The sequence below is a fragment of the Pelophylax lessonae genome (assembly GCF_965119305.1).
Source record: "Pelophylax lessonae genome assembly, chromosome: 1".
In the NCBI taxonomy this organism is placed as follows: Eukaryota; Metazoa; Chordata; class Amphibia; order Anura; family Ranidae; genus Pelophylax; species Pelophylax lessonae.
The window spans coordinates 318952070-318977906 of record NC_138768.1 but is presented as its reverse complement, the minus strand read 5'-3'; the positions used below and the strand labels follow the sequence as shown (position 1 = coordinate 318977906).

Below are 25837 nucleotides of genomic sequence, written 5' to 3'. Positions count from 1 at the left end.
ATTCTCTGCAGCTGCTCCAGTGCTTGTAAAGAAATATGTATTAATTACTTTGATTCTCTCTGTTTTAGGTCCCTGTTCAGTACAGTGTGTGTGTTTTCCTAAAATTATAATGCTAAATACGTTCTCTGCAGAGCCCTGCTGTGTAGACAAGTGATCTCCCTCTGCCAGCTTGCTTTCATTAGAGGGAAATCTCAGCCCCTCCCACTATACTCACTCGGGAAGGAGAGCAGAGGGAGCTCAGGTGACCTCCCTATGGCAGCTTGCATTCAACATTGGAAAATCTCAGCCCCTCCCACTGTACTCACTTACTCAGGAAGGAAACCAGAGGATGGTTACATGTCTGCACAGCAGGGCTCTGCAAAGAACGTATTTAGGAAAACACACAAACTGTACTGAACAGGGACCTAAAACAAAGAGAATCAAAGTAATTAATACATGTGCCTTTACAATCACTTTAGGTGAAAAAGTAGTTACCCTTTTATTTTTCTGTCTATAACAGCCTCTATTTTATGTATATTTATCTCAAAAACTAAGATGAACATAAACTACTAGAAATGAAATACCACTTTAGTATCTCCTACAATATGGAGAACCAAGTTCTGGCAACAGTATTTCTTTTTTCATACATTTTCTGTAATAAATACTGCTGACCAGCTGGATTGCATCGTCCTCCATGTGTCTATTAAACCCAAAAATAAAAATGTAATATATTGCAGCTTAACAGTCCTTAGATGTGGTAGTTGCTTTAATCGTCTATTTTCATACTTTTCTCTCCTTATTTGTAACTGGTGATCCTGCAAATAACACACTTTCTCCTGCAAATATCACACTTATAAGGTCATCAGGTGGCTATGCTCACTTCTTCGCTGTATCTATGGAGCGAGCCATGGTTGCAACCCAAGCTTAATTTCAAGCATGTCTGCCTTTGTTCATCTCTCCATTACATGGGGCTCATGAAACGGAACAAAGATAAGATTGTATTGCTTTCTGCTCATCTCATGAGTACCGTAAGTGACGAGAACACATGATGTCTGGAAAGATCAACAGGTGTTTTTTGTACTTGCTGAAAATGTTCCTAGCTTAAAAACTGAAAATGAATGCAGCCACCACATTTAAGGATTGGTAAGCTGCAATATATTATATTGCGATTCCTGAATTTAGATTCAAGACCTAGGAACCCAACTGCAGGAGTAAGACCACCATAGCTTCTAAAACATACTGTGTATGCCTTTAATGAATATTAAAGGCCGCAATCACAGAGTGCTGTAATCGGCATCATTGAGAGGATTCATTGCTTGTCTTGCCCAGAGTAACCATCCGCAAGGGGTCACAGCAGGGAGTCAGCCTGGAGGAATTTTCCTTTTTGGTTACATCGGTTCTGGTGAGTAGGGTCCCAGAAGGGGATTGATACACCTGGCACTGGCTATTACTTTGGAGCACTTCAGAACTTTATATGCAGTATCACCAGCACCTTTCCCATTATACTGCACAATATATTGGACTTTTTTTTTAGCACTTTATAAGTATTGCACGGAATTTACTTATTCTTGCACTAATTTGCACAATATTATTGGACTTTTGCAGTTTTCAGTATTTTATAAGTTTTGCCCTTATTTCATGAATTTCAAGCATTAGTGCACCTTTCAATTATTTATATAATTTATTTGCAAGCGCTGTGTTTTTTTTGATAGTAAGTTTGTCTGAGTTTTTTACTTAGTGAACAGCAGCTGCATCACATTCACATATTTATTTGGTCACTTCATTTACTTAGCAGGGGTTTTAAAATGCTTATACCATTTAAATAGAACTGTTGCATATAAAAAATATATATATATTTTAAATTATACACTAACATAGCTTTATTTTCAAATATAGCTTTTTGCAGTGGATGAACTAATGCTGGCCATACATGTATAGATTTTAGTTCAAACATTTTCATTTTAAGAACGTTAGTTCGATTTTGCAATTGTTAGTGGGGTCAAATCAACATTTGTTTTTGACAATAGCAACGGGAAAATTTGAAGGAGCAGAATAGAAAACTTTTCCTTATGAAATGACATTCATTTTAAAATCGAATGTTAAAAGGAAGTGAGATTTTCAAACGGCATTCGTCCTTTCTTTAAATGTACAAAGAATTTTCGTACAAATATTCTTACGAATATTCTTATCCGAAAATGTATACAGTATGTGTATGGCCAGCATTCGTGTACCATGGTTGAACTGGTAATAATACTCTTAACTAATAACTTGACATACTGTAAAATGTAAAGATTTATCATCATAATAATGGTTTCAGAAAAGCTAACTGAGCTTTAATACAACTAGGCATAAAGGAAATTGAGAATTATCATTTTCCTTATGCTTCAACAGTTATCAGCATATTTTAAAGGGATTCAACTAATTTGAACAGATGAATTGAAGTCAACTGAGTCGATTTTTAGGGATGCAATATGATGGCTCAAATGTGTTAAACTAAGTTAAAGTGTCATCATTAAACCCAGACTATGAAAAGCTCTCATTACATGCTATAGCATGTAATGAGAGTTTTTCATAGTCTGGGTTTAATGACACTTTAACGTGGTTTATATATAACAGAGTGCTCACACAAATCCACTGAAGCATTTGTTTTGTGTAGAATGAAATACACCTGGTTGATCCTGCCTTCAGCTGCCCCCCCCCATATTCTTTGTGTCCCCATTGCAGGCTGATATTGTGTAGACCAGCTGGTGTCCTCTACTGAGTATGTTCAAATTTCAGTTCCCTTCTAAGCTATTAATTTGTTCCTTTTTCTTATCTGTGCAGGCCAGGTGACTATGGAGTCACACATGTGGGTCTATACACAGTGGTAAATGGCGCTTCCTTCCCTCCCCCCCTCCAAAAAATACACATCCAATATTCAATAAAGATTTATAGGGAGTTGTAAAACAGTTATTTGATATTTTTATTCTACATTGAGTTGCTCTTTGGAAACTTTTTTTTTTGTCATGTGACTGACACAGCACCAATCAGGGCTGGCCAGATACAGACTCACACTGTAGATAACATACACAGTAATAGAAGCCCCTCCCAAGGATTTGTCCCTGCAGATGCCAAAGAACAGGGAAAGATCATGTGACCGCACAACAACACTGCAGAAATAAGGTACTTAGAGGATTTTAAAAAACTAAATACAGTGGCATGATTTATATGATTTATTGAAACAAATGATGGCAATTCAAACTTCTCTGTTTAGTATCACTTTAATATTAATTTTTTGTGCCATGAAGCAATCTCTAATCATTTTTTCCCTTTTTTAGAGAAAGAAGAATCAAACAGTCAAGAGTACATAAATAAAGATCAAATGCTCAAAATACAAAAAACATTAAATATAAAAACCTACTCAAAGACCAGGTAACAATACAGTTAATAAATGGATTAAAAACTCACACAGTTACACAATTTATTACAAAACTTACAATAAAAAGTTTTAGCATAACTTTTACCTTTCTGTGTTTAAGTTATTGAAAAGTTATTTCTGATGTGTGATGTTACTGCCTCATGGGAAACTGGAATAATATAATGGGTTTCTGGTAATGCAGAGGATATAAATGCCATACTGTGAACAGAAGCACTGGTAGAATGTGCTAAATGAAACAAAGAATGGGCTATCTGCTTAGCCACCAAATATAATACATATAGGACAAATAAGGAACAGCTTCTTTTACATTTTTGATTGTACTTGGATATAAAGGTAAGGCAATGATACATTTGTATCTAGTTGTATATTTATATATATATATATACTTTACAAAGTAATAAAATGCTATTGCCCTGACTTTTCAGCATTCTTTGTAGAGATCAGTGAATTTATGTCATATCTCAGATATAAAGAAGTTATTTAAATTGTTCATTCTTATCAGCATACAATAATCACCAATTCTGTACTGTTGTGATTATACATAAACCTTTCTATATTCTATTTTGTTGAAAGCATACTGGTAAAAAAAAAATATATTCACAATATATTTAGTAACAGATATTGATATTCCAGAATTAGATCTGTATGTACATAGATGAAGCTCTTGGTTTACACAATCAGTGGTAATAATAAAGGCCTGAAAATGTATTTGAATCAATAAAATGTCCCTTTTTGTGAGAAATTTACAATAATATAATTTGCTGAGGTGATGCGCTTAAAACGCTGCATATCTCTCCCACTAGGACTAAAATGTTATTTTTATTCTAATCCATTAAAAATTATTATTTAACCACTTGCCGACCAGGCACTGTAGTTTTACAGAACTACAATTTGTAGTTCTACACAGTTAGAAAGCATCCCCTAGGCACACATTTAACCCTTTGATCACCCCTGCCCTGCCAGTATCATTAGTACAGTAACAGTGCATATTTTTAGCATTGATTACTCTAGTAATGTCACTGGTCCCCTCAAAAGTGTCAAAAGAGTCAGTTAGGTGTCCGATTTGTCCGCCGCAATGTCGCAGTCCCGCTAAAAATCGCTGATCGCCGTCATTACTAGTAAAAATAAATAAAGAAATAAAAATGACATAAATCTATCCCCTAGTTTGTAGATGCGATAACTTTTACGCAAGTCAATCAATATACACTTATTGGGATTTTTTTTACCAAAAATATGTAACAGAATACATATTGACCTAAATTGATAAAAAATTTAGATTTTTAATTTTTTTTATTGGGAATGTTTTATAGCAGAAAGTAAAAAATATATTTTTTTTTTTTTCAAAATTGTCACTCTTTTTTTTTGTTTATAACGCAAACAATAAAAAAAACGCAGAGGTGATCAAATACCAACAAAAAGAAAGCTCTATTTGTGGGAAAAAACTGACTTCGATTTTATTTGGGTACAGTGTCGCACGACCATGCCATTGTCAGTTAGAATAACGCCGTGCCGCATCGCATAAAATGGTCTGGTCATTAAGAGGGTAAAACCTTAAGTGGTTACACAATCCTTAACCGATATCCTGTGTAGAATAAACAGGAGAGGTATCTGCATGCATGATATGGGTTGGGGATTGTTTTAATAATAATACACGGTGGTTTAAAGGCGTCATCGCTACAAATTATATTATTCATTTTTTGGTTTAATTAGGGATGTATTTACCAAAAGAAACTTTTCAGCTGATACCATAGCAAAAGAGTAAGGATGGAAGACAATAGCATAGCAATTACTGTTTGTAATCCTGTCTGTTTGGGTAGGTACATCCAGCAGCAGAACTAAAGAAGTAGACGTTTCTAAAAATAGTCTGAGGTCTTATATCTATAATCATATGCAATACATGACTTCCAATACAGAATTCTGTCTATCACATCTGCACTTTTTTAACATTTGCTTTTTATCATTCATTTATTCTTTACCTATTTCAGCATGTTCAAAATTCACCTACTGTTGACTGACTCACTACCTCTGATGACATTCAGTTTCAAGTATTTCATTGAAATAATAATTTTGTTTTGAGTGTTCTTAATCTTAGCTTCATACTGAAAATATTGCTCTTCTAAAATGTTTTTCTGTCATGTTCTCCATTTCGCATCTTTCCTTTAGGCCTTGTTTTAGTAATTTCATAACCTGCCTGCACATTATCAATCATCATCTCTAAATACAATTTAGACTTGTCTCAGACCATGCATTTTGGGATTTTGGCAGTAAGAAGTAAAACAGCGTAACCTGTCTGTAATAACTGATGTGGGTGTGGAAAGGGCTGCAGTTAGAAATCACAGGGCCCCATACAGCCCCCCCCGGTCGGAAGTGACCAAGGACATAGATTTATCAGTCCCGTTCCCTGCAGCCTCAGCTGCACAGATGATTGGAGGCGCTCAGTAGTGCTCAATATTCATAGTAAACACAGTTTATTATGCTTCAGTGATGAATGGACACAGGAGAGATTCATACCGATCACTTACTGTGTTCATTCAGGAAAGGAAGGGGACAATAAACTATGTATTTACAGGCCCCTTCCCCGTTCTACATCCTGAAATATCCCCCTGTTTGCCCGCTGCAGCTGTCAGCAGGAGAGGAGGAAAGCAGAGGGGGAAAGGGGCACACAGGGGGGGCCCTGAACAGCAGACGGAAGGGGCGCATGTGCTAGAACCAATAGAACCAATCCCCCTGCAGTGAAGCCGGAGGGAGAAAGAGGAGAACCTGGCAGAGCTGCAGGGGGAGGCAGAGGAGGATTGGTGTCTGCAAAAAGACGGTACAGCTGGCCATGCTATTGTCTTTATTATTCTACATTCTTTGTAGAGATCAGTGAATTTATGCCATATCTCAGATATTAAGAAGTTATTTAAATTGTTCATTCTAATCAGCATACAATAATCACCAATTCTGTACTATTGTAATATTACATAAACATTTCTATATTCTGTTTTATTGACAGCACACTGGCCAAAAAAAGAAAATATTCACAATATATTTAGTAACAGATAATGATATTCCAGAATTAGATCTGTATGTACATAGATGAAGCTATTGGTTTACACAATCAATGGTAATAATAAAGGTCTGAAAATGTATTTGAATCAATAATATGTCTCTTTTTGTGAGAAATGTACAATAATATAATTTGCGGAGGTGATGTGCTTAAACCACTGTATAACTCTCCCACTGGGACTAAAATGTCATTTCTATTTGAATCCATTAAAAAAATGATTATTGAAACAATCCTTAACTGATATCCTGTGGAAAGTAAACAGGAAAGGTATCTGCATGATATAGGTTGGAGATTGTTTTATTAAAAATGCACGGTGGTTTAAGGGTATCATCTCTACAAATTATATTATTCATTTTATGGTTTAATCAAGGATGTATTTACCAAAAGAAACTTTTCAGCTGGTACCATGGCAAAAGAGTAAGGATGGAAGGCATCCTGGTATCATTTGAAAAAATGTCTTTTTAATGGACAAACATATTCATGTTTTTGAGTTTGTATTTGGTAAATTTGTATTTTAGTACTAAACCCAAAAGCAAACATTTAGTATATTGCAGCTTACTAATTCTTGGATTTCATGTCTGCATTAGTTTTCTTCTTTAGACATTATTTCTTCTATTTTCATCTGGTGATCCTAACAGTAATGGTGGTGATAAAACAAAGCTCTCTTCCAGATGTATCAGTTTACTAACTATTCAACACTGGCAGGGGTGCTTACAATGACCAGCTTTTATCGTTTTATGTAAATCCTTTATGTAGGACACTATTGTGTTTAAATCTGCTAGTATATTTAGCACTATCCCCCCCACCCCTCCCCCAGACAGACAAAGCTTCTGTCTGCCTTGCCCCATGTGCTCACTCATCCAGAGTGGGGGCACTCTAATACAGGAGGTGTGTTACTTGTCAGATAACCAGGTGAAAACAAAGGGAAAAAAGCTTAAAAAGAGAAGACTAATGCAGCCCCTACCATATCTAGCGATTGATAAGCTGCAACATATTACATTCTTGGATTTGGGTTTAATACTGCTTTAAGGCCTCAATCCCACTAGCACTCCTTTGTTTAGCATTCTAAATGCAGGGGAAGTAAACTGGGAAGTATAAACAACTTTTATTCCTCCCAGATCACTTTTTTTCTATGTTAGATATCCCTGCTTTAACCACATTTAGGCACATGTAGACAGATTTCCATGTGTTTACATAGGTTTACATGCATTTAGTTGTGTTTTGAATGTCCAAATGGATCCTATTTTCTCTAAATACAGCTAAATAGAACACTCTTAAATGCAAGTAAACGCTCTGTGGGAAGGCAACATTTAAAAATGATTACATGCATTCAAAAATGTCCTCTAAATGCATATAAATGCAGGTTTGACAGTGCCAGTGTGAATGATGCTTAATTTGTAAGTTAGCAAAACCTTTGTTACTATTTTGGGTTAACAAAAAATGTTAGTAATGAACGTTGGTGCATTTTTAACCTCACATTGAGAGATATCTTGTAACATTTTATACTGTATTTTCTCAGACATTTCTACAATGATGGATAGAGGAAATATTACATTAGTGACAGAATTTATTCTGCTGGGGATACCACTTACCTATGAGTTTCAGGTCTTACTGTTTGTGATCCTTTCCATCTGCTATGCAATTACTTTAGTAGGTAATGCAACAATAATTGTAGTGAGCCTGAGTGATGCCCAACTGCACACACCAATGTACTTCTTTCTCAGCAATCTAGCATTTCTCGACATTAGTTTTACATCTGCTATTGTCCCTAAAGTACTTTTTAACTTAATCAGTGGGAGCAAAACCATATCTTTTTATGGATGTCTTGCTCAGTCGTATATCTATTTTCTGTTGGGCACCACTGAGTTTTTGCTTCTGGCTATAATGTCTTTTGATCGCTATGTTGCTATTTGTCATCCTTTGCGCTATGGCACTATCATGAAACCAAAGCTTTGCCTGAAGATGATTTTTTGTTCTTGGTTGGGAGGCTTTATGGACACCATTGCTCAGACTATCCTTACATTCCGCTTGCCATTTTGCGGTTCCAATATTATTAACCACTACTTCTGTGATGTTGCACCTTTGCTTAAATTGGCCTGTGGAGATACACATATTATCGGGATGTTAGACTTCATACTAGCGTCGTCTTTGGTCTTGGGATCATTGTTCTTCTCCTTGGTCTCATATGGCTGTATTATCTCTGCTATAGTGAAAATTTCATCAGCTTTTGGACGAAGGAAGACGTTTTCTACTTGTGCATCCCACCTCACTGTAGTCTTCATTGTCTATGGCAGCTGTATCTTCATGTGTGTTCGCCCCTCAAAAAATTCCAAGGTGGACTCCACAAAAATTGTTGCATTGCTGAACAGCATAGTAACACCACTCCTTAATCCCTTTATATATAGCTTTAGGAACAAGACATTTAAAGATGCACTTAAACGAACATTAAAAAATACAGCCAACATCCAGAGCCAGAAGTTTTAAACCATTTTAAAAATGTAGGTGCAGCTAAATAAAATTACATAATTTGAATAAGGGTGGTACATACAAGACCAAAACAATTCACCAACTAGAAGTAAGTGAGTCAGCGCTTACTGGCATAAGATGGTTAGTGTATGTGTATATATGTAAAGATTACCAGACAGACACAAGCAAAAAACCAAAGTCCATGTAGTCCAATATCTGCTGGAAGGTGATGGTAACCAGAAGGGAAGCAGGGGCCAATTAGATGACACAGCAGGTGGTAATTGGGAATAGATACACACAAGCCGGCAGCTCCTATAGAGGTATGGGATCCCTCAGAAACAGAAATAAAAGGAGAAAAAAAAAGGAGAAAAAGGGTGCCAGGTCAATGTGAGTAAAAAGCAACAACAATCAAATGTTTTATGTATATAAATTTAAAATGTATTCCCTGTAGTTTGAAAACTAATCTGCTAAGAACAAAAGGAAACCAAGTAATGTTTTTTTCAGACAAATTTATTTTTCGAGAAGATTGTTTCCACCTCACATACGTTCAGACTTTAACTTGGTCATCTTTAGAATTACTTGTAGTACGTGACAGTTTGACTACATAGATTGGTATCTCCTCTCTTTAAAATTAAGGCCTAGCTATAGGCTATGCGTACCTATTAAAAAAAAAAAAAAAGTAAAGCAAAAAGAAGGCTAAAATCTATGTTTCCATCACAGTCCTCCCCTATAGGTACGCCATATTATCATGGTTAAAGTGTAGGTCTAGCTTTTTAGTAGAGTAAGCAACATTAGAACCAGCATTTTATTGCATTCAGTGTCCCTGTTGAAGATATTCCTTCACTTTCTACCTGTCAAAACTGTTATCAGAACTGTAAGTGTCCTATAACAAATAAAGTAAAATAAGGTCCTATAACAAAGTCTTAGCAGTAAAACCCTTCCCCACTCTACCCCAAACTAAAAAGATTTTGGCTGGGGATTTGCTTTAAGATGGTATTTCTACCAAGAATCTTGTACTGTCTAAGAAACCAAGCACAGTCACATTTTTCTATGTTAAACTATTTCCATTTTCAAAAATGTTGAATAAATGTAAAACTTAGGGAAAAGAATTAAACAACTTAAAAAAACATGTCAATTTCCAAGTATGGAAGCTGCCATTATTGACTTGTTTTGAATATGCAAGATCAGCAAAGACAGCTTCCATATATCCATCTTTACAGGATCTCTTTAAATTTAGTATTGGCCCAAAACTGGCAAATAAATGCTGTTAAATATAAAATGTATCAAATGAGGGGATAAAGTGTATATAAATGCTAACAATTAAAGTGTCACTAAATCCTCCACAGTAAAATCAGTGTGTATATGCAGTAAAGCATGCTTGTTATACTCACTGTGGAACCTAAGGGGTTAATCCTTTGCATTGTGTATAAAGGCTGTTTGATCCTGTCTCTCTGATCCTCCTCTTCTTCCACTATCTTCAAAAAATAGCCTGATATTTTCAGAGCCAGGGGATGGGCTGCACATGCTCAGTTTGGTGTGTATTGCTGGAGAGTTTTTTTTTTATGGGAGAGTGCGTGTGATCAGCACAGGGCCAATCAGCACTGTCCAAACATGTCCAGACAGAGGATCAGGGGAAAATGATAGAAGTCACAAGACTGCTATATACTGCTGATGAGAAAAGGTATTCATCAGTATATATTTACTAAAATAATTGAATTTCCATCTTCTGTGTACTGTGGGAGACCAGATATAGTAAATGCAGGTTTGGAATTTAGTAACACTTTAACTTTTATTACTTGGATGCTTTTTTCTTTTTAAAAACCATTGAAATGTTGTCAAATCTATTCAATAAGTGCAAAAAATGACTTTTTGGTCCTGCTACAAATGATGCCAGCTAATAATAATAGTAATTGTTTCATATTCTCAAATTGTGAACTACAGAACACTTCCCCTATGTTATGAGAAAAAGAGATGAGTAGGCAATCTGCTATTTGTAGGATTCCATAGAGCAAGGCATGTTCTATAGGGGGATCGGCCCGCAGTTACTGAAGCAGATGGGAGGTCCACACAGGAGCTGGCCAAGGGTTGGTAACAGCCAGGCAAGCAGTACAAAATCAGCAGGCAGAGACAGGTCCAGAAATCAGATGAGCAGAGCTGAGGCAGGAAACACAGGTGAAATCCCGGGGGAGCTGAAGCTGAAGACCATTTAGCAACTTCATTCAGCCACATGCATTTGTGCACACGCTCACGCTGAGCCATGACAGCACATCTGGTATTGCATAATGAGAAGTGCGATGCACACGTGCATGATCATAAGTCCGCACTAGTTTTCTGATCCTGGGAACTGGGTTTACCTTACATTAAGCCAGTCCTTAGCCTGCAGTGCTGATTGAGCAAGAAAATGCTGACAGGGCAATGGAACATTCAACCACAATGGTCACATATGGATAAAAATGTGGCAAGTCCCTGCTGAATTGGCTGAATTTCGATCATGTATGGCCAGCTTAACTTCTACCCTCCTGCTCCCTCTCTTAGGGAAGCACCCCCCCCCCCATTCATTAGTATTAATTGGTTCTTCCCTAACAGTACAAAGGCTGCCAGTCACCCAAGGACCAGTCACACACTCTGCCTCCAAATGAATCAGTCTAGGGGATGTCTTTTTAAGATTTGTTGCTTGAAGAAACTTTGACAAAAGAGGGGTTAGCAAAATCAATGAGAGGACAATCTTCTCCTTAAGTACTTAAATATTAGACAGTCTAAACTCTCACAGCTGAAGACCATAAAGTAACTTTATGAGCAGTCTAAGGCCCCACAGCTATAGACCATGAAGTAACTTTCCGAGCAGTCTACATCTGCACAGCTGTGGTTCATGAGGCAAGGTTTTGAACAATCTAAGACCTCACAGCTGGGGACCATGAGGCATGATTTCCTGAACACTGTACAGTCACAAGGTTTAATTTAGGGTCTTTACTCACCCCAGGACAGCTGTCACTTTCCAGCTTCCTCTGAACACATTCCAGTCACTGAGATAGTGCTTCTCCAGAACACATCCCTTGTGGTGAGGTCCTACAATAAGCTCCTAAGCAGATCCATCCAGGCCCCCAGCCCTGACTCTGCTAAGGCCTCAAGAACAGCTGCATGATCAAGGGGCTGCTGTTTGAGGGTAACAGCCCCTCAGGCTTTGGAGCCCTTCCGTGGAGAGAGAACCCCCCCCCCCCCACTGGATACTCCTCTCTAGGGATTGGCTGGAGCGTGATAAATATTTAGGCTGATTATCTGAATCTCCCTCTCTAATATCTAGAAGCTTCTTCAAGAGGCAGAGGGAAGCAATCAAACTCCAAGCCTGTGAAACCCAGAACAGGCCAGAAGAAAAAAAGTCCACTACCTTCATTACAGAAGGAGCCAACAACTAAATGTATCTAGCATTCTACAATGGGAGGGTGCTACATATAAATCAATCTTAATCCTATCGGAGTAAAGTTCACAATGTTCATTTTAACAATCAATCTGGAAAAGACAGACTCAACTAACTTGTTCTCTTTATTGCTGATACTGTCATTAGTAACATTACCATATTCTCTATATTGCATATTGTCATTTCAAATTCACATTTATTATCTTTAAAAAGTTATTTAAAAATTAAAATAAAAAATTTGGATTATTTTACTCAATGTGTGGTGACCTACCAAGCACTAGATAAACACAGAATACCACCAGGGCAAAGAGAAAACAAGTGCTTGCTTTGATGCCAAAATAAAGTGCTAGTGCATAAATACCAATATATAAAAATAACGCTGTGACTATGTGCGGATGACCATGTGCATGTGCCTTGCTTACCTGGGGAAGAAACGGAACCAGAATGCACTATGGGAAGAAGGCAAGCGAATGAAGGTAGTGTGATGCTTTGTCTAGAGGAGTCCATGCCTCAATGGGTCAGGGCTGATGTGGCAGCAAAAAGGGAGCCTTATCAATATTAGGGGGGTGTCCAAACCTTATGGCAGGTTGTCAAAATGTAAAGTGGGTAGTCATATTGTTATGGCTGTTCAGTGTATACTTACGTGCAGTACAAAAGGCTGCCTTCCAAAACAGTTACCTATCAGTCAGTGCAACCTCTATGTGTGGATCTAACAACATTTGTTTCAAAGGAAGGCCTGACAACAGGATGATGAGATGCTTACAGGCTTTCCACTGAAGTGGCACAGGAAGTATAATGGTGGAACTAACCTATACTGACTACAGTCCCTTCCCCGGCACCATCCCTAAATCTAAAAACAATATAAATGAGCATTAGGGTGAGAAAAATAGTGGGACTGTAAATGTGCCACAGAAGGGTCATATCCATTCACATAGTTAAAAACATCAACAACAGTCTTTATTTTACAAAAGTAATATCCTCAAAACATATCCTGCTATCAATAGATGAAATGTATACAAAGCTTGGATAAAGGTAAAAACTTCCAGCGTGGTGTTTGATATCAACACGTTTCAGAAATAATTGGCTTCCTCAGGATCCACACCTTTTTAGATATACAGTCCAATGTTGCATTCTACAAAGTAAATACAATTAGTGAATATAATACAGTCATCAATACAAAATATACTGTATACTGTATATCAGGGATATGCCAGATATGGTACGCAGCCACATTTATGCTGGCACGGTAGGGATGCCTGGGACACCCACCTCTCATGCATCATTGAATGAAAATACAAATTTAAACCCGCGCTGCACAATTGTGATGATTATTCAGTGAGAAAACTGTGAAGGTGTGCAGCTGCTGCAAACACTAAGAAAAACTTAGAATAAATGAATAAAAGCAAATTTATGCAGCGCTAGCAACAAATTAGTGATAAAAATATGTAAATTATACCCATCAATTTAAATATATAATGATAATTCAATCACATTTGAAGTGCATAAATTTCTGTGATAATTAAATATAGTGCATGATTAAGCTAGACAAATTAATATATATAATTTGCAAAAGAAAATAAAAAAGTTAAAGGGCATAAATGGTGAAATATAGTCCTTATTGATCCAAAAGGTGCTAAAGTGCCAAGTGAATAAAGGTGCTTGTATGGTGAAGGTGCCCTCTTGGTTCCCCACTCACCGGATTAAAATTGTAAGAAAGCCCTTGGTTTTATTGCACATTTGCCCAGGATCTGATATGGGATTCCTCCGATGTGTCGGAGGAATCCCATATCAGATCCTGGGCAAATGTGCAATAAAACCAAGGGCTTTCTTACAATTTTAATCCGGTGAGTGGGGAACCAAGAGGGCACCTTCACCATACAAGAACCTTTATTCACTTGGCACTTTGGCACCTTTTCTCATGCATCATTGCCTAAAGCTGACCTTAAAGCAGTGGGTCTAGGTTTAAGGAATACGAAATGCAGGTATCCAGCAAGGATGACTAGATTAGTGGGCTGTAACTTAAGAAATCGGGAAACAACTAAATAAGCTTAAGGCTCTGTTCACTTCATGGCGTTCCAGATCACAGGTGGAATCAGCCCAATTCTCTCTGTAAAAACTGAATGAATCGCCACAAAACACGGGAAATCCAGAACTTCTTTTGGGCAACTTCTTTTAGGTGACAGGCGTCCTGTGATTCTGTTTGCACGATTTTACCGTGATTCGTCGAGCGACAATCACTGCAAAGTCGCACCGCGATTGGGGTGCCATTGAAAGTAACAGGGATCCCAAGCACGTCCAGCATTTTGATGCAGAGAATCAGGATCGTGGGTAGAATCGCAGCCCTTCCGCCCGTGATCTGGAAGGCCATGGTGTGAATGGAACCTAAATGAAGTTATTTAACATAAATCTCACTCCTCCAAACACCAGTAAATCATAAACAATGTAAAGAGACAAATTGAACACAATAGTGCAGCAACCAAAATGACAACCCAACTAACTTTGTACAAATGGAGGGAGCAAACATGAGCAAGGGAAGGTGAAGGCTGAGACAGGAAACTAGAGGAGCAGAGCAGGGTATAGAGTACCAGATGCAGGGTGCAGGGTACTAAGAGCAGGTCACAAGAACAAAGCACAGGTTTAGGTAGAGGAGAAGGTACAGGATTAGGTACAGTAACAGAGCACAGGATGAGGGTCAAACATGGACACAGTTTACAGGAAGAACACTGAAGCACTGAACTTGTATGGGATTATATACCTTCCAGTAGCCAGCGTCAGGTGCCGCCTAATTATTCGGATAAGCTGACTGCTGGGAGACACCCACTGGTGGCCACCAGAACGGCGCCCTTCGACTCTGGGAACAACGGTGCCACCAGCAGGTGACCCAGGTACTGATACAAGTCCTGACACTAAGGGGTGGTGCCTCCCCTCTCATGGATGCTGTGTCTGGGTCAGTAAGCTATTCCTCTCCTCCTCAGACTGCACTCAGCCTTGAAACAGGATGTACAGCTGAACAACCCTTCCCCACACTGTACACAGGTAATCTGATTATTTTCCAGACACAGGCTCGATCTGCACAGTGTGTAGTTGGCTGTTTAAGTTCTGACCTGTGAAATCCTCCGATCAAAAAAACAGCACAGCTGCAACAACCAGCTACACACTGTGTAAATCCAGGTTGTGTCTGGAAAAGAATCAGATCTTAACCGTGTGCAGCGTTAGGAGGAGCAGCTCTGCTGAGTGCCCTGTCAGTAGTGACACCATCTGCTGACACACGTCCTCTGCCCTGCTGATGTCCGTCCTGTGTCCTGCTGATGCCTGTCCTCTGCCCTGTTGACGCCCGTCCTCTGCACTGCTAATGCTCATCCTGTCCCCTCCTGATGCCCGACTTAATCCCTGCTGATGTCCGTCCTATCTCCTTCTGGTGCCCGTTCTATGCTCTGCCGGCCCCTATCCTGTGCCCTATTCATGCCTTTCCCCTGCTCTGCTAACACCCATCCTATCCCCTCTGATGTCTCTATGGCCTGCTGACTCCCGTCCTCTGCCTTGCTGATGCCCATACTCTGCCCTGCTGATGCCCGTCCTTTGCCCTGCTGATGCCCATGCTATTTCCTGCAGATGTCCGTCCTATGCCTTGCTGACCCCAGTTCTCTGTCCTGTTGATACTAGTCCTCTGCCCTGCTGACCCATGTCCTCTGGTCTGTTGACCCTGTCCTATGCCTTGCTGACTCCAGTCCTCTGCCCTGCTGATGCCCATCTTCTGCCCTGCTGATGCCCATCCTTTGCCCTGCTGATGCCCGTCCTATGCCCTGCAGATGTCCGTCCAATGCCTTGCTGACCCCAGTTCTCTGCCCTGTTGATCCTAGCCCTCTGCCCTGCTGACCCATGTCCTCTGGCCTGTTGACCCTGTCCTATACCTTGCTGACTTCAGTCCTCTTCCCTGCTGACCCTTGTCCTCTGCCCTGCTGACACCCATCCTCTTCCCTGCTGATGTCGTCTTATGCCCCTGCCCTATGTCCTGCTAACCCTAGTCCTATGCCCTGCTGACTCCAGTACTAAGCCCTGCTTACTGCAGTCATCTACCCTGCTGACCCCAGTCCTCTCCCCTGTTGACCACTTACTCTGCCCTGCTGATCCTGGCCTATGCCCTGCTGACCCCATCCTATGCCCTGCTGACCCCATCTTTTTCCCTGCTGGCCCCTATACTTTGCGCTGTTGACCCCATCCTCTGCCCTGCTGATCACTGTATTCCACTCTGTTGACCCCTGTACACTACCCTGCAAACTCCTGTCCCCTGCACTGCTGATCCCCTGTCCACTGCCCTACTGACCAGTGTCTTTGGCTTTGCGCACCCCTGTCCTCTGTCCTGAGGTGTAAAGGTTCAGGAATGTGGGCTGATATGAGATGAGATGGTTTGTGAGGTTTTTTTTATCTTTTATTTATTAAATGCCTTTATGTGAACATATTATATTATGGGAAGTCCTTTGTTTCATTTATATTACTGACTGACACGCATCCAGAGGCATTGTTTGGAGACTTGTTCTTACCTGCTCCTTGGAGGATTGCTGGAATTACATACGCCCAGGTGTCTGGGACAGCTTTGGTTGACCTTACCACTGTGTAGGTCAACCATTGAGGTAATCAGCAGAGGAGACTAGTGGTGGATACACAGAGATGGAGCACTTCTGCATGTCACTTTTTATTGTGCACAAGAGATCTGGAATTGGGGCACATTGGATTTTATATGTTTTTATGCATTAAAAACGCAGGACGTTTCTACTAAACAGGACTTTTTTTATTTTGATTTAACCACTTCAATACCGTTCACTTTCTGCCCCTGCCCAGGCCAAGTTTCATCTTTCAGCACTGTAGCATTTTGAATGACAATTGGGCGGTCATGCAATGCTGTACCCAAACATAATTTTTATCTTTTTTTGTTTTAGATAGATAGAGCTTTCTTTTAGTGATATTTAATGACCACTGAGTTTTTTATTTTTTGCCAAACAAATAAAAAAAAATTGAACATTTTGAAAAAAAAAGTTTTTCTTTGTTTCTGTTATAAAATGTTGTAAATAAGTAATTTTTTTCCTTCACTAATGTGCGCTGATGAGGCTGCATTGATGGGCACTGATGAGGCAGCACTGATGGGCACTGGTGAGGAGGCACTGATGGGCAGCCTTTATGGGCACTTATAGATGACACTGATGTGCACTGATAGGCGACACTGATGTGCACTGATAGGTGGGATTGATGGGCACTGATAGATGACACTGATAGACTTCACTGAGGAGTTGGCATCACTGGTGGGTATCACTGGTGGGCACTGGCAGGCATTGCTGATGGGACTGCACTGATAATGAATGCAGTGATTTAAAAAAATGTGCGAACTAGGTATACCAATGATGGTGAACAAAAAATAAATGCACACTAATTCATAAATCAAAAATATAATACCAAAAAGTGCTAAAAGTGCAATAAGTGTGCAAAATATGCAAAACAATTGTAATAGACCAAAGATTCCAAATAACGTGACTAAGTGCAATAAATAATAAAAATATAAACTATAATATTAATAAATCTGTAATGTGTAATCTACAACTCAAAAACAGTTCATGAATCCATAAAAAGTGACAACATGCCAAGATCTGTGCAAGTGAATTGTTGATGATTAACCATGCAATCATGCTCTCCCTCTCTCTAAGATCCGCACTCACCAGAATGTGGAACCCCTACAGGGGTCACCGGCATCAATCAAAGACAGTTTTGAGAATAGAAGGTTTATTGATGAGAGGAGGGATTTTTTCAGGGGGGTCACCGATGGAGACCACCCAGACAACAAGGATGGCGTGGCCCACCGAGGAGATAGGGTGTGGTGGGGACCTCCAAGGAATACAAACAGTTTAGATAAGGGCCTGATAGGGAATCAGAGATATTCCCACTCCAGGGAACAGGGGGCTATGTACAGTACCCATGGGGATACAACCAAGAGGGTATAACAGGACCTACTTCCAGAATTACAGGATGGGAAAAAGGAAACAGACAAGAGGCGAATGAGGAGGGAAGAAGAAAAAGAAGAAGAGAGTGTTAGGTACCAGTATTTTTAATTTAGTAATTTTAATTTAGTGTAGAATTTACAAAGGAAGAATTGAGTATCTGGGCCTCAAATATGCACCAGTCAAAGATATTGATAAATTTGAGGTATACATAGATCTACAGAAGCTTATGAGAAAATTAAATGTCAAAAAAAGTTTTGAATTAAAAGGGGAGAATAAACCAGTATATGGAATTCAAGCATACAAAATTAAAGAATCACTGCTTATTCAATCCCCATAGTACCAGGGAGCCTGGTATCATGAGAGCCTTTAAGAGAATGGTTGAGGAAAATTTGAAAAGTTTGGAGGTGAAGGATAAGAGAAACAAAAATATATGGAAGACCATCTAAAGATTGGAAAAGAAAAATGAAGATGTAATTTGCCCAGCAGACAAAGGGGGGGGGGTATTGGTTATCTTGAATAAATTAGATTATGAAGAGGAAATGGAAAATCTCCTAAGGGTCAAAGGGACATACAGGAGGTTTGATAATAATCCTAAAAGGCAATATGAAAAGAAATTAAAGGCCTATATTAGGAAGGGTAAAGAGAAAGGAATCCTGAGCAAGAAGGAGGCTAGATATCTTTTTCCTTATACTTCAAAAACACCTGTGATGTATTATCTACCTAAAATACACAAGAGACTGGAGAAACCACCAGGTAGGCCTATTATCAGTGGAGTGAACTCCTTGTTCTCCAGGTTAGGTGAATACCTTGATCAGTATCTACAGCCATTGGTACAGGAGGGGAAATCCTCACAATCCTCACACGGTTAATTACAGAGATCCGGGATATCAATAATATTGAACAGTGTTTTCTAGTTACTATAGATGCAAACTCCCTTTACACCAGCATAGTGCAAAGAGATGGGATAAATGGGGTCGCTAAAGCCCTTCATGAGGGCACAGATCTGAAACAAGAACAGGTCCAAATTATTTTGGAAGGTCTGGAGCTGGCAATGGAAAACAATTATTTTTGGCACGGGAACAACTGTTACGTACAAACTAAAGTTGTGGCCATGGGAGCCCGGGATGCCCCAAGTGTTGCTAATATATTCATGAATATGTGGGAGGAGGAACAGATTTATAATATAGATAGACCACATTTGATATTTTATCGGTAATACATAGATGATATTATCATTCTATGGGAAGGATCAGAAGAATCCCTGAAAAGATTCCTGAAAGAGATTAATCACAATAATTACGAAATTTCATTTACCGGTAGTTAGAAATGGTAACAGGGGGATTATCTAGACCTCCAGATTAAAAGGAAGGAGACAGATTGTGTACCAAGACTTTTTTCAAACCCACCAATAGAAATAGATATATATCAGTCTCTAGCTGCCATCACCCAAGATGGAGGGGAAATATCCTAAAGGGTCAGCTAATGAGATTGAGAAGGAAATGTGACAGAATGGAGGATTACAATGAACAAGCTGAACTAATGATGAGAAGGTTTGAAGAAAAAGGCTATTATAGCAAGAACTTAGAAAGAGTCAGAAGAGAAGTGAGGAATATGAACAGAGAAACACTGCTAACTAAGAAAGTTAGGAATAAGGAGAAGAGCACAGATCTAGCCTTCTTAACAGGGTATAATAAACAGTTTAGGTCCATAGAATACATTATTAAGAAATACTTGACCATTTTAGGATTAGACAGGACCTTCTCCAAGATCCTCCCGAGAAGCCTAGGTTTGTCTATTGTAGGGCACCCGCACTTAAAAAATTGTCTTGTACATAATATAATAGACTCCCCGAAAAACATTAGACTATTCCCAGATATAAAGGGATTCTATAGGTGCCAGAAATGTTTACCTCATAGGGTGAGTAAAAAACAACATAGAAAGATAGATAAATTCAGGTCTTTTAGTCACTAATAAAACATTTCAAATCAAGGAAATTATCACCTGCAATAGTACACAAGTGACATATGTGATTGAGTGTCCATGCTGGCTCCAATATGTAAGGAGAACCACTAGACCCCTTTTTGTCAGGATTAGGGAACATATTAACAACATTAGGAAAGGGTTCCCAAAACATAGTCTATCCAGACATTTCCCGAAGGTACATAATAGAGACCCAAGGGGAATGATTTCTTATGTGATAGACTTGATTAAGGGACATTACAGAGGGGACAATAAGAAGATCAATGTGTCCCAAAATGAAACCAAATTGGATTTACCAACTGGAGTCCCTACAGCCTAGGGGCCTCAATATAGACATTGATTTGAACTGTTTTATTTCCAATTTTTAATCTTTGCCACCTCTCTATCCTATTTATTGGGGAAGTCCTGCAACCCACTCACATGTACCATGTAGTATTACCGCATGGTGGATGTGAATGTTTTGGTCTTTATTAGACAACATATACCTCCCCCTTACATATACACTCATGCCCTAACTCTGTAGGTTTAGATGATCCAGTATGATATGGTAATTAGGTTTTATAGTGTGTGCATGGGTTAATGTTATACACATGTATACAGGTGACATGAGAGACTATGTGAGCCCCTTTTTTGGTTTTACATATAGGATCTATTCGACTTCTTGTATATGTGTATGTGGGCATGCCCATTGATTATTTTATACGTATCAGTTGTATTTTTGTTTTTGTATTTTATATGAATATGTATTTTTAAAATAATTTTTTTATTATGTTTAATTCTTTTAGGGTGCATTACTCTTTATTTTCATATACAGTAGATTATTTTTGTTTTTAACATATTTCTGGAGGCTATATTTTGTACTGTGTGGAGGGCTCAGTGGGAACAGTTTATGTCCGTGCACCCAGAGTATTTCCTATAAGCACTTCAAGTGATGTTACGGACGCTCCTATTGGCTTTCCACCTGGGGACAGTTTGTTCCTCGCTGTTTGGCAACCACACGGTATAAATATGGATGATAAACAAGCAAAAAAATTTGGGGGAGCATACCCATGTATTTCTAAAGCTGCTGCAGCTATGAACCAAAAGACATGTGTATTAAAAAAGAATAGCGCGCACATGCAAAAGAAATTATTACCATATTATCAAGACAATCCATGAATAAAAATGGGGATTTGGTCCCACCATATGGCCATATAGTGCTCAAGCCCACCACTGCGTCAAAGTACCCCATTATCAGTGGGAGCACTTTGACGCAGTGGTGGGCTTGAGCACTATATGGCCATATGGTGGGACCAAATCCCCATTTTTATTCATGGATTGTCTTGATAATTTGGTAATAATTTCTTTTGCATGTGTGCGCTATTCTTTTTTAATATAAATATGGATGAACTGATGCGAATGACGCCGAAGCTGATGACGTCGTTCTAATGAAACGCGTAGGGCGTCATCGCATAACTTCCACCTTCGCACTTCCGGTCCATGGAACTCATTGTGTTCTGGAACCAGTGCTCTTAGCAGATTACATGTTGTACTAGCTACTTTATCCATTCTGTTTGTAAGTACTATTTTATTGCGTTCTAATAAATCAATTTACATGGAATTACGCTATGGGATGCTTCTTTATACCCCCTCAAACCTATGATGAATTCCCTGGGATCGAGTACACTGTGAGATTGCTGTGTAGGTGGTTTTAGTGACCCCTGTGAAGAGGTGCTTATCTTCTGTCCCCCCACCATGATCCGGTATATAGAGGTGAAAGAAGATACACACTGCCTTTGATTGATGCCGGTGACTCCTGTAGGGGTTCCACATTCTGGTGAGTGCGGACCTTAGAGAGAAGGAGAGCATGATTGAACTCGCCTGCACGGTTGATCATCAGCAATTCACTTGCACAGATCTTTGCACGTTGTCGCTTTTTATGGATTCATGAACTGTTTTTGAGTTGTAGATTACACATTTATTAATATTATAGTTTATAATTCTATTATTTATTGCACTTAGTCCCTTTATTTGGATTTTTGGGTCTATTACAATTGCTTTGAATATTTTGCACACTGCACTTTTAGCACTTTTTGGTATTATATTTTTAATTTATGAATTAGTGTGCATTGATTTTCTGTTCACTATCATTGGTATACCTAGTTTGCACATTTTGTGCACCTAGAGCACTTTATAGTATATTATGTTTGCATTTTGAATCATGAATTACTGTATATTACATTTTTCATTTATTACTGATTCTATACTATAGACACATATAGGTATTTATTAGAATATTGTTTGCTACACCGGCACTTTTTCATTTGTTTAGCACAGATTTGAGGGCCTTGCTAATTTGCTTAGATGTATTTGTAGTTCTTGCTAAGGCAGCGCCACCCATACTTCCCCCTTTTTTTAAGTTCTTCTGCATTGTTATCTTGTCACTAGGGATGATCGAACGGTTCGGGTCGACCATCGGTTCAACCCGAACATTGACTGTTTGAGGTTCGGCCGAATTCCGAACTTTTTGCTGAAAAAGTTCGGAATTCGGCAACCAGAACCGACCAAAATGCAATGGGACAGGAAATGGGCTTTAAAAGCCCGTGATTGGACCAGAACCATCAGTAAAAGCCAATTGAGGGGGCAGGAGAATGCTAGGAATGTGATTGGAGTGACTAGGGGGTCCAGAGGCCAATCATTAGTGAATACGCCCCCCAGTATATAAGATAGCCCCACCAAATTCCTAGCATTGTAATACAGGGACGTGGAAGAGAGTGGAAGCAGTTCTGTTACTTCTGCTTCAAAGTGTCATTTAGCAATTATTAGTGTGAGGAAAGGGATATCTAGTGTAGTTAGGGTACTATTTTCCACTATAGTTAGATTTAATAATCTAGTTTCTGTAGGGAAAGTGTTAAGTGTAAGGGGTCCGTAGTGTAGTGTAGGGTTAACTGACTCAGACTGCTATGGCAGGGTGACCGTTATAGCGAAAAGATTGTTTCTCTTAGAACACATATAGAACCGGGATATGGCTTCGCTCCTGTCACCCTGCTTTTTGCTGCAGGCGTTTATAGGGCTTTTTTGAGGACATGTTTGGAGTCAGGTATGACATCTGAACTTCTGTGTAGGGGTATATATACACACACGTATGTATATATACACTTACACATATATAGGTGTGAAAGTAGCAGAACCCTATGCTTCTCTGCTATAACACCTATATGTGTGTATGTGTATAAATACATATAAGTGTGTGTATATATACTCCTATACAGAATTTCAGATGTTTTGCCTGCCTCCAAAGACCCCCAAAAAATGCCCAAAAAAACGCCTGCTGCAAAAACACACCTGGGCGTTTTTGTAGCTGGCGTTTTTTTGAGCATTTTTTGGGCGTCTTTGGAGGCAGGCATAACATCAGAATTTCTGTGTATGGGTATATATACACACACACATGTATGTATATATACACATACACATACGTATATATAGGGAGAGAGACCGGAGAAGACAAATAGCCATGAATGGGGAGTTCTGTATGACATAGAGGTACATATACGCCGATCAGCCATAACAATTTGACCACAGAGAGGGTGGTATTGCAGTGGAAGTTTTCCTCCTCTCCATTGGGCTACATTGAATTTGATTCTGCACCTTACTTAATTAATCCTGGTAAGGAGGAAAGCCTGTCGCTGGTGGGAATCACTATTCATATCACTGATACATCACTGGAAGTTGATTTTACACATATATAGGTGTAAAAGTAGCAGAACACTATGCTTGCACTAATGAAATAATTAACACCCATATGGCTTCTTTGCTATATGTGTGTATGTGTATAAATACATATAAGCGTGTGTGTGTATATATACACCCCTATACAGAAGTTCAGATGTTTTGCCTGCCTCCAAAGACCCCAAAAAAATGCCCAAAAAAAACGCCTGCTGCAAAAACACACCTGGGCGACAATGGATAAAATGCAGATGGGAATAAGTTATTCATGATCCACAGTGTTTTAGAAAACATATCATTGGGGTTTCTGTGTATTTTTAGATAATAAATATTTACTGTTGGGATATGTGTTTTCCTAAGAAAATTAGTCCTTAGGGAATGATATGCAGACATAATGCTGCGGTTTACAGCTGGCCTTGCATGGTATAAATAATTACATCCACCTTGATACTCTTTTAACACCTAAATATGCATTGTTCATTAAGTGTGATGTCGTCTTCTAATCATACCATGTTCTTAATAGCAGGATTTAAGTTTAGTCCTGATATTCAGAGTGCAGTGTTTGTGGTGCTGCTTTTGGTTTATACTGTGTCTATATTGGGCAACATAACCATCTTGATTGTGATATGCCTGGAAAAGTCTCTCCATACTCCTTTGTATTTTTTCCTCAGCAGTCTGGCCAATGAAGATATTGGTTTTATCTCCAGCACTGTACCTATGTTCCTCAATATTATGGCTACTGGCAATGGAAGTATAACCCAAAAGAACTGCTTTATGCAGCTTTATTTTTACATGTCCTTTGGCTGCGTGGAGTTTATACTGTTGGCATTTATGTCTGTTGATCGGTACGTGGCACTTTCATATCCACTGAGATACCACAACATAATCACTCACCGGACATGTCTCTGTTTGATTCTACTATCTTGGGTATTTGGCTTCCTTGTATTCCTCTATTCCATTCTATTGCTATCCAATTTGTCTTTCTGTGGTCCCTTTGAGGTCAATCACTTCTTCTGTGAAGCCTCCGTGTTGGTCAAAATAAGCTGTTCGGACACATCATTGTTTGACACAGTCTTCACATTTTTTGCAGCATCTATAGTCCTAGTATCATTTCTTGTTACTTTTGTGTCATATAGCTCTGTCATTGCGGCAGTAAGGAAGATTAAGTCCTCAGCAGGAAAGAGAAAAGCCTTTTCCACATTCAGCTCTCATTTTATTGCTGTAACATTGGTATATATAACTGTCATATTTCTTTATGTTAGAACAGTTGGCAGTGTCTCTAATGACTTAAATAAAGTAATTAGCATTCTCAACAGCATCTTGTCACCATTCAGTAATCCATTTATATACAGTTTGAGGAATGATAAAGTTCAGGAGGCAATCTGGAGGGTTCTGAATTTTTATAAAGGGAAAGAAAATCAACATTTACCGTGATCCTCACATTAAAGTAACACTAAATTATATCCTTATTCTGCTAAATTAATTCATACACATCCACTACCTAATAGCCCTGCATTCTATTTTACATGAAATTGTTTATTACTTGTAAAGTTCTCTTTGAGCTCCTGAACCTTTCTTTTATCTCACTACCATTTGTTTCGATCAAGCAGTATATGTTAGTTGAAGTCATGTGCACTCTCCATGCACAGTACAAATCCCATAGTTCTTAGTCCGTCTCAGGAGCAAGGGTGGCCATGTGCCTACATGCAGTGAGACCATGGAGAATGCCCCACTTTAACAGGAAATCAGATCACAGCAGCAAAAACAAGGGATTTGGAGGAGACCGAGAGCAACAGAAAGTACTGTTTTGAGCTACAAATACCAACTTGAACTGA

General features: G+C 39.0%; 2 protein-coding genes across 2 annotated transcripts; both read left to right on the top strand.

Annotated features, from left to right (window-relative positions):
- Positions 1 to 7976: 7976 nt before the first annotated feature.
- On the top strand, positions 7977 to 8930 carry LOC309543385 (olfactory receptor 6E1-like; the record flags this gene model as incomplete). The annotated part of the gene is made up of 1 exon (XM_082242859.1): positions 7977 to 8930. The coding sequence occupies one exon, from the start codon at positions 7977 to 7979 to the stop codon at positions 8928 to 8930; it is 954 nt and encodes a 317-aa protein (XP_082098985.1).
- Positions 8931 to 24491: 15561 nt separating this feature from the next.
- Positions 24492 to 25436, top strand: LOC309545411 (olfactory receptor 6F1-like; the record flags this gene model as incomplete). Its single annotated transcript, XM_082244594.1, has 1 exon — positions 24492 to 25436. The coding sequence occupies one exon, from the start codon at positions 24492 to 24494 to the stop codon at positions 25434 to 25436; it is 945 nt and encodes a 314-aa protein (XP_082100720.1).
- Between the last annotated feature and the right edge of the window lie 401 nt (positions 25437 to 25837).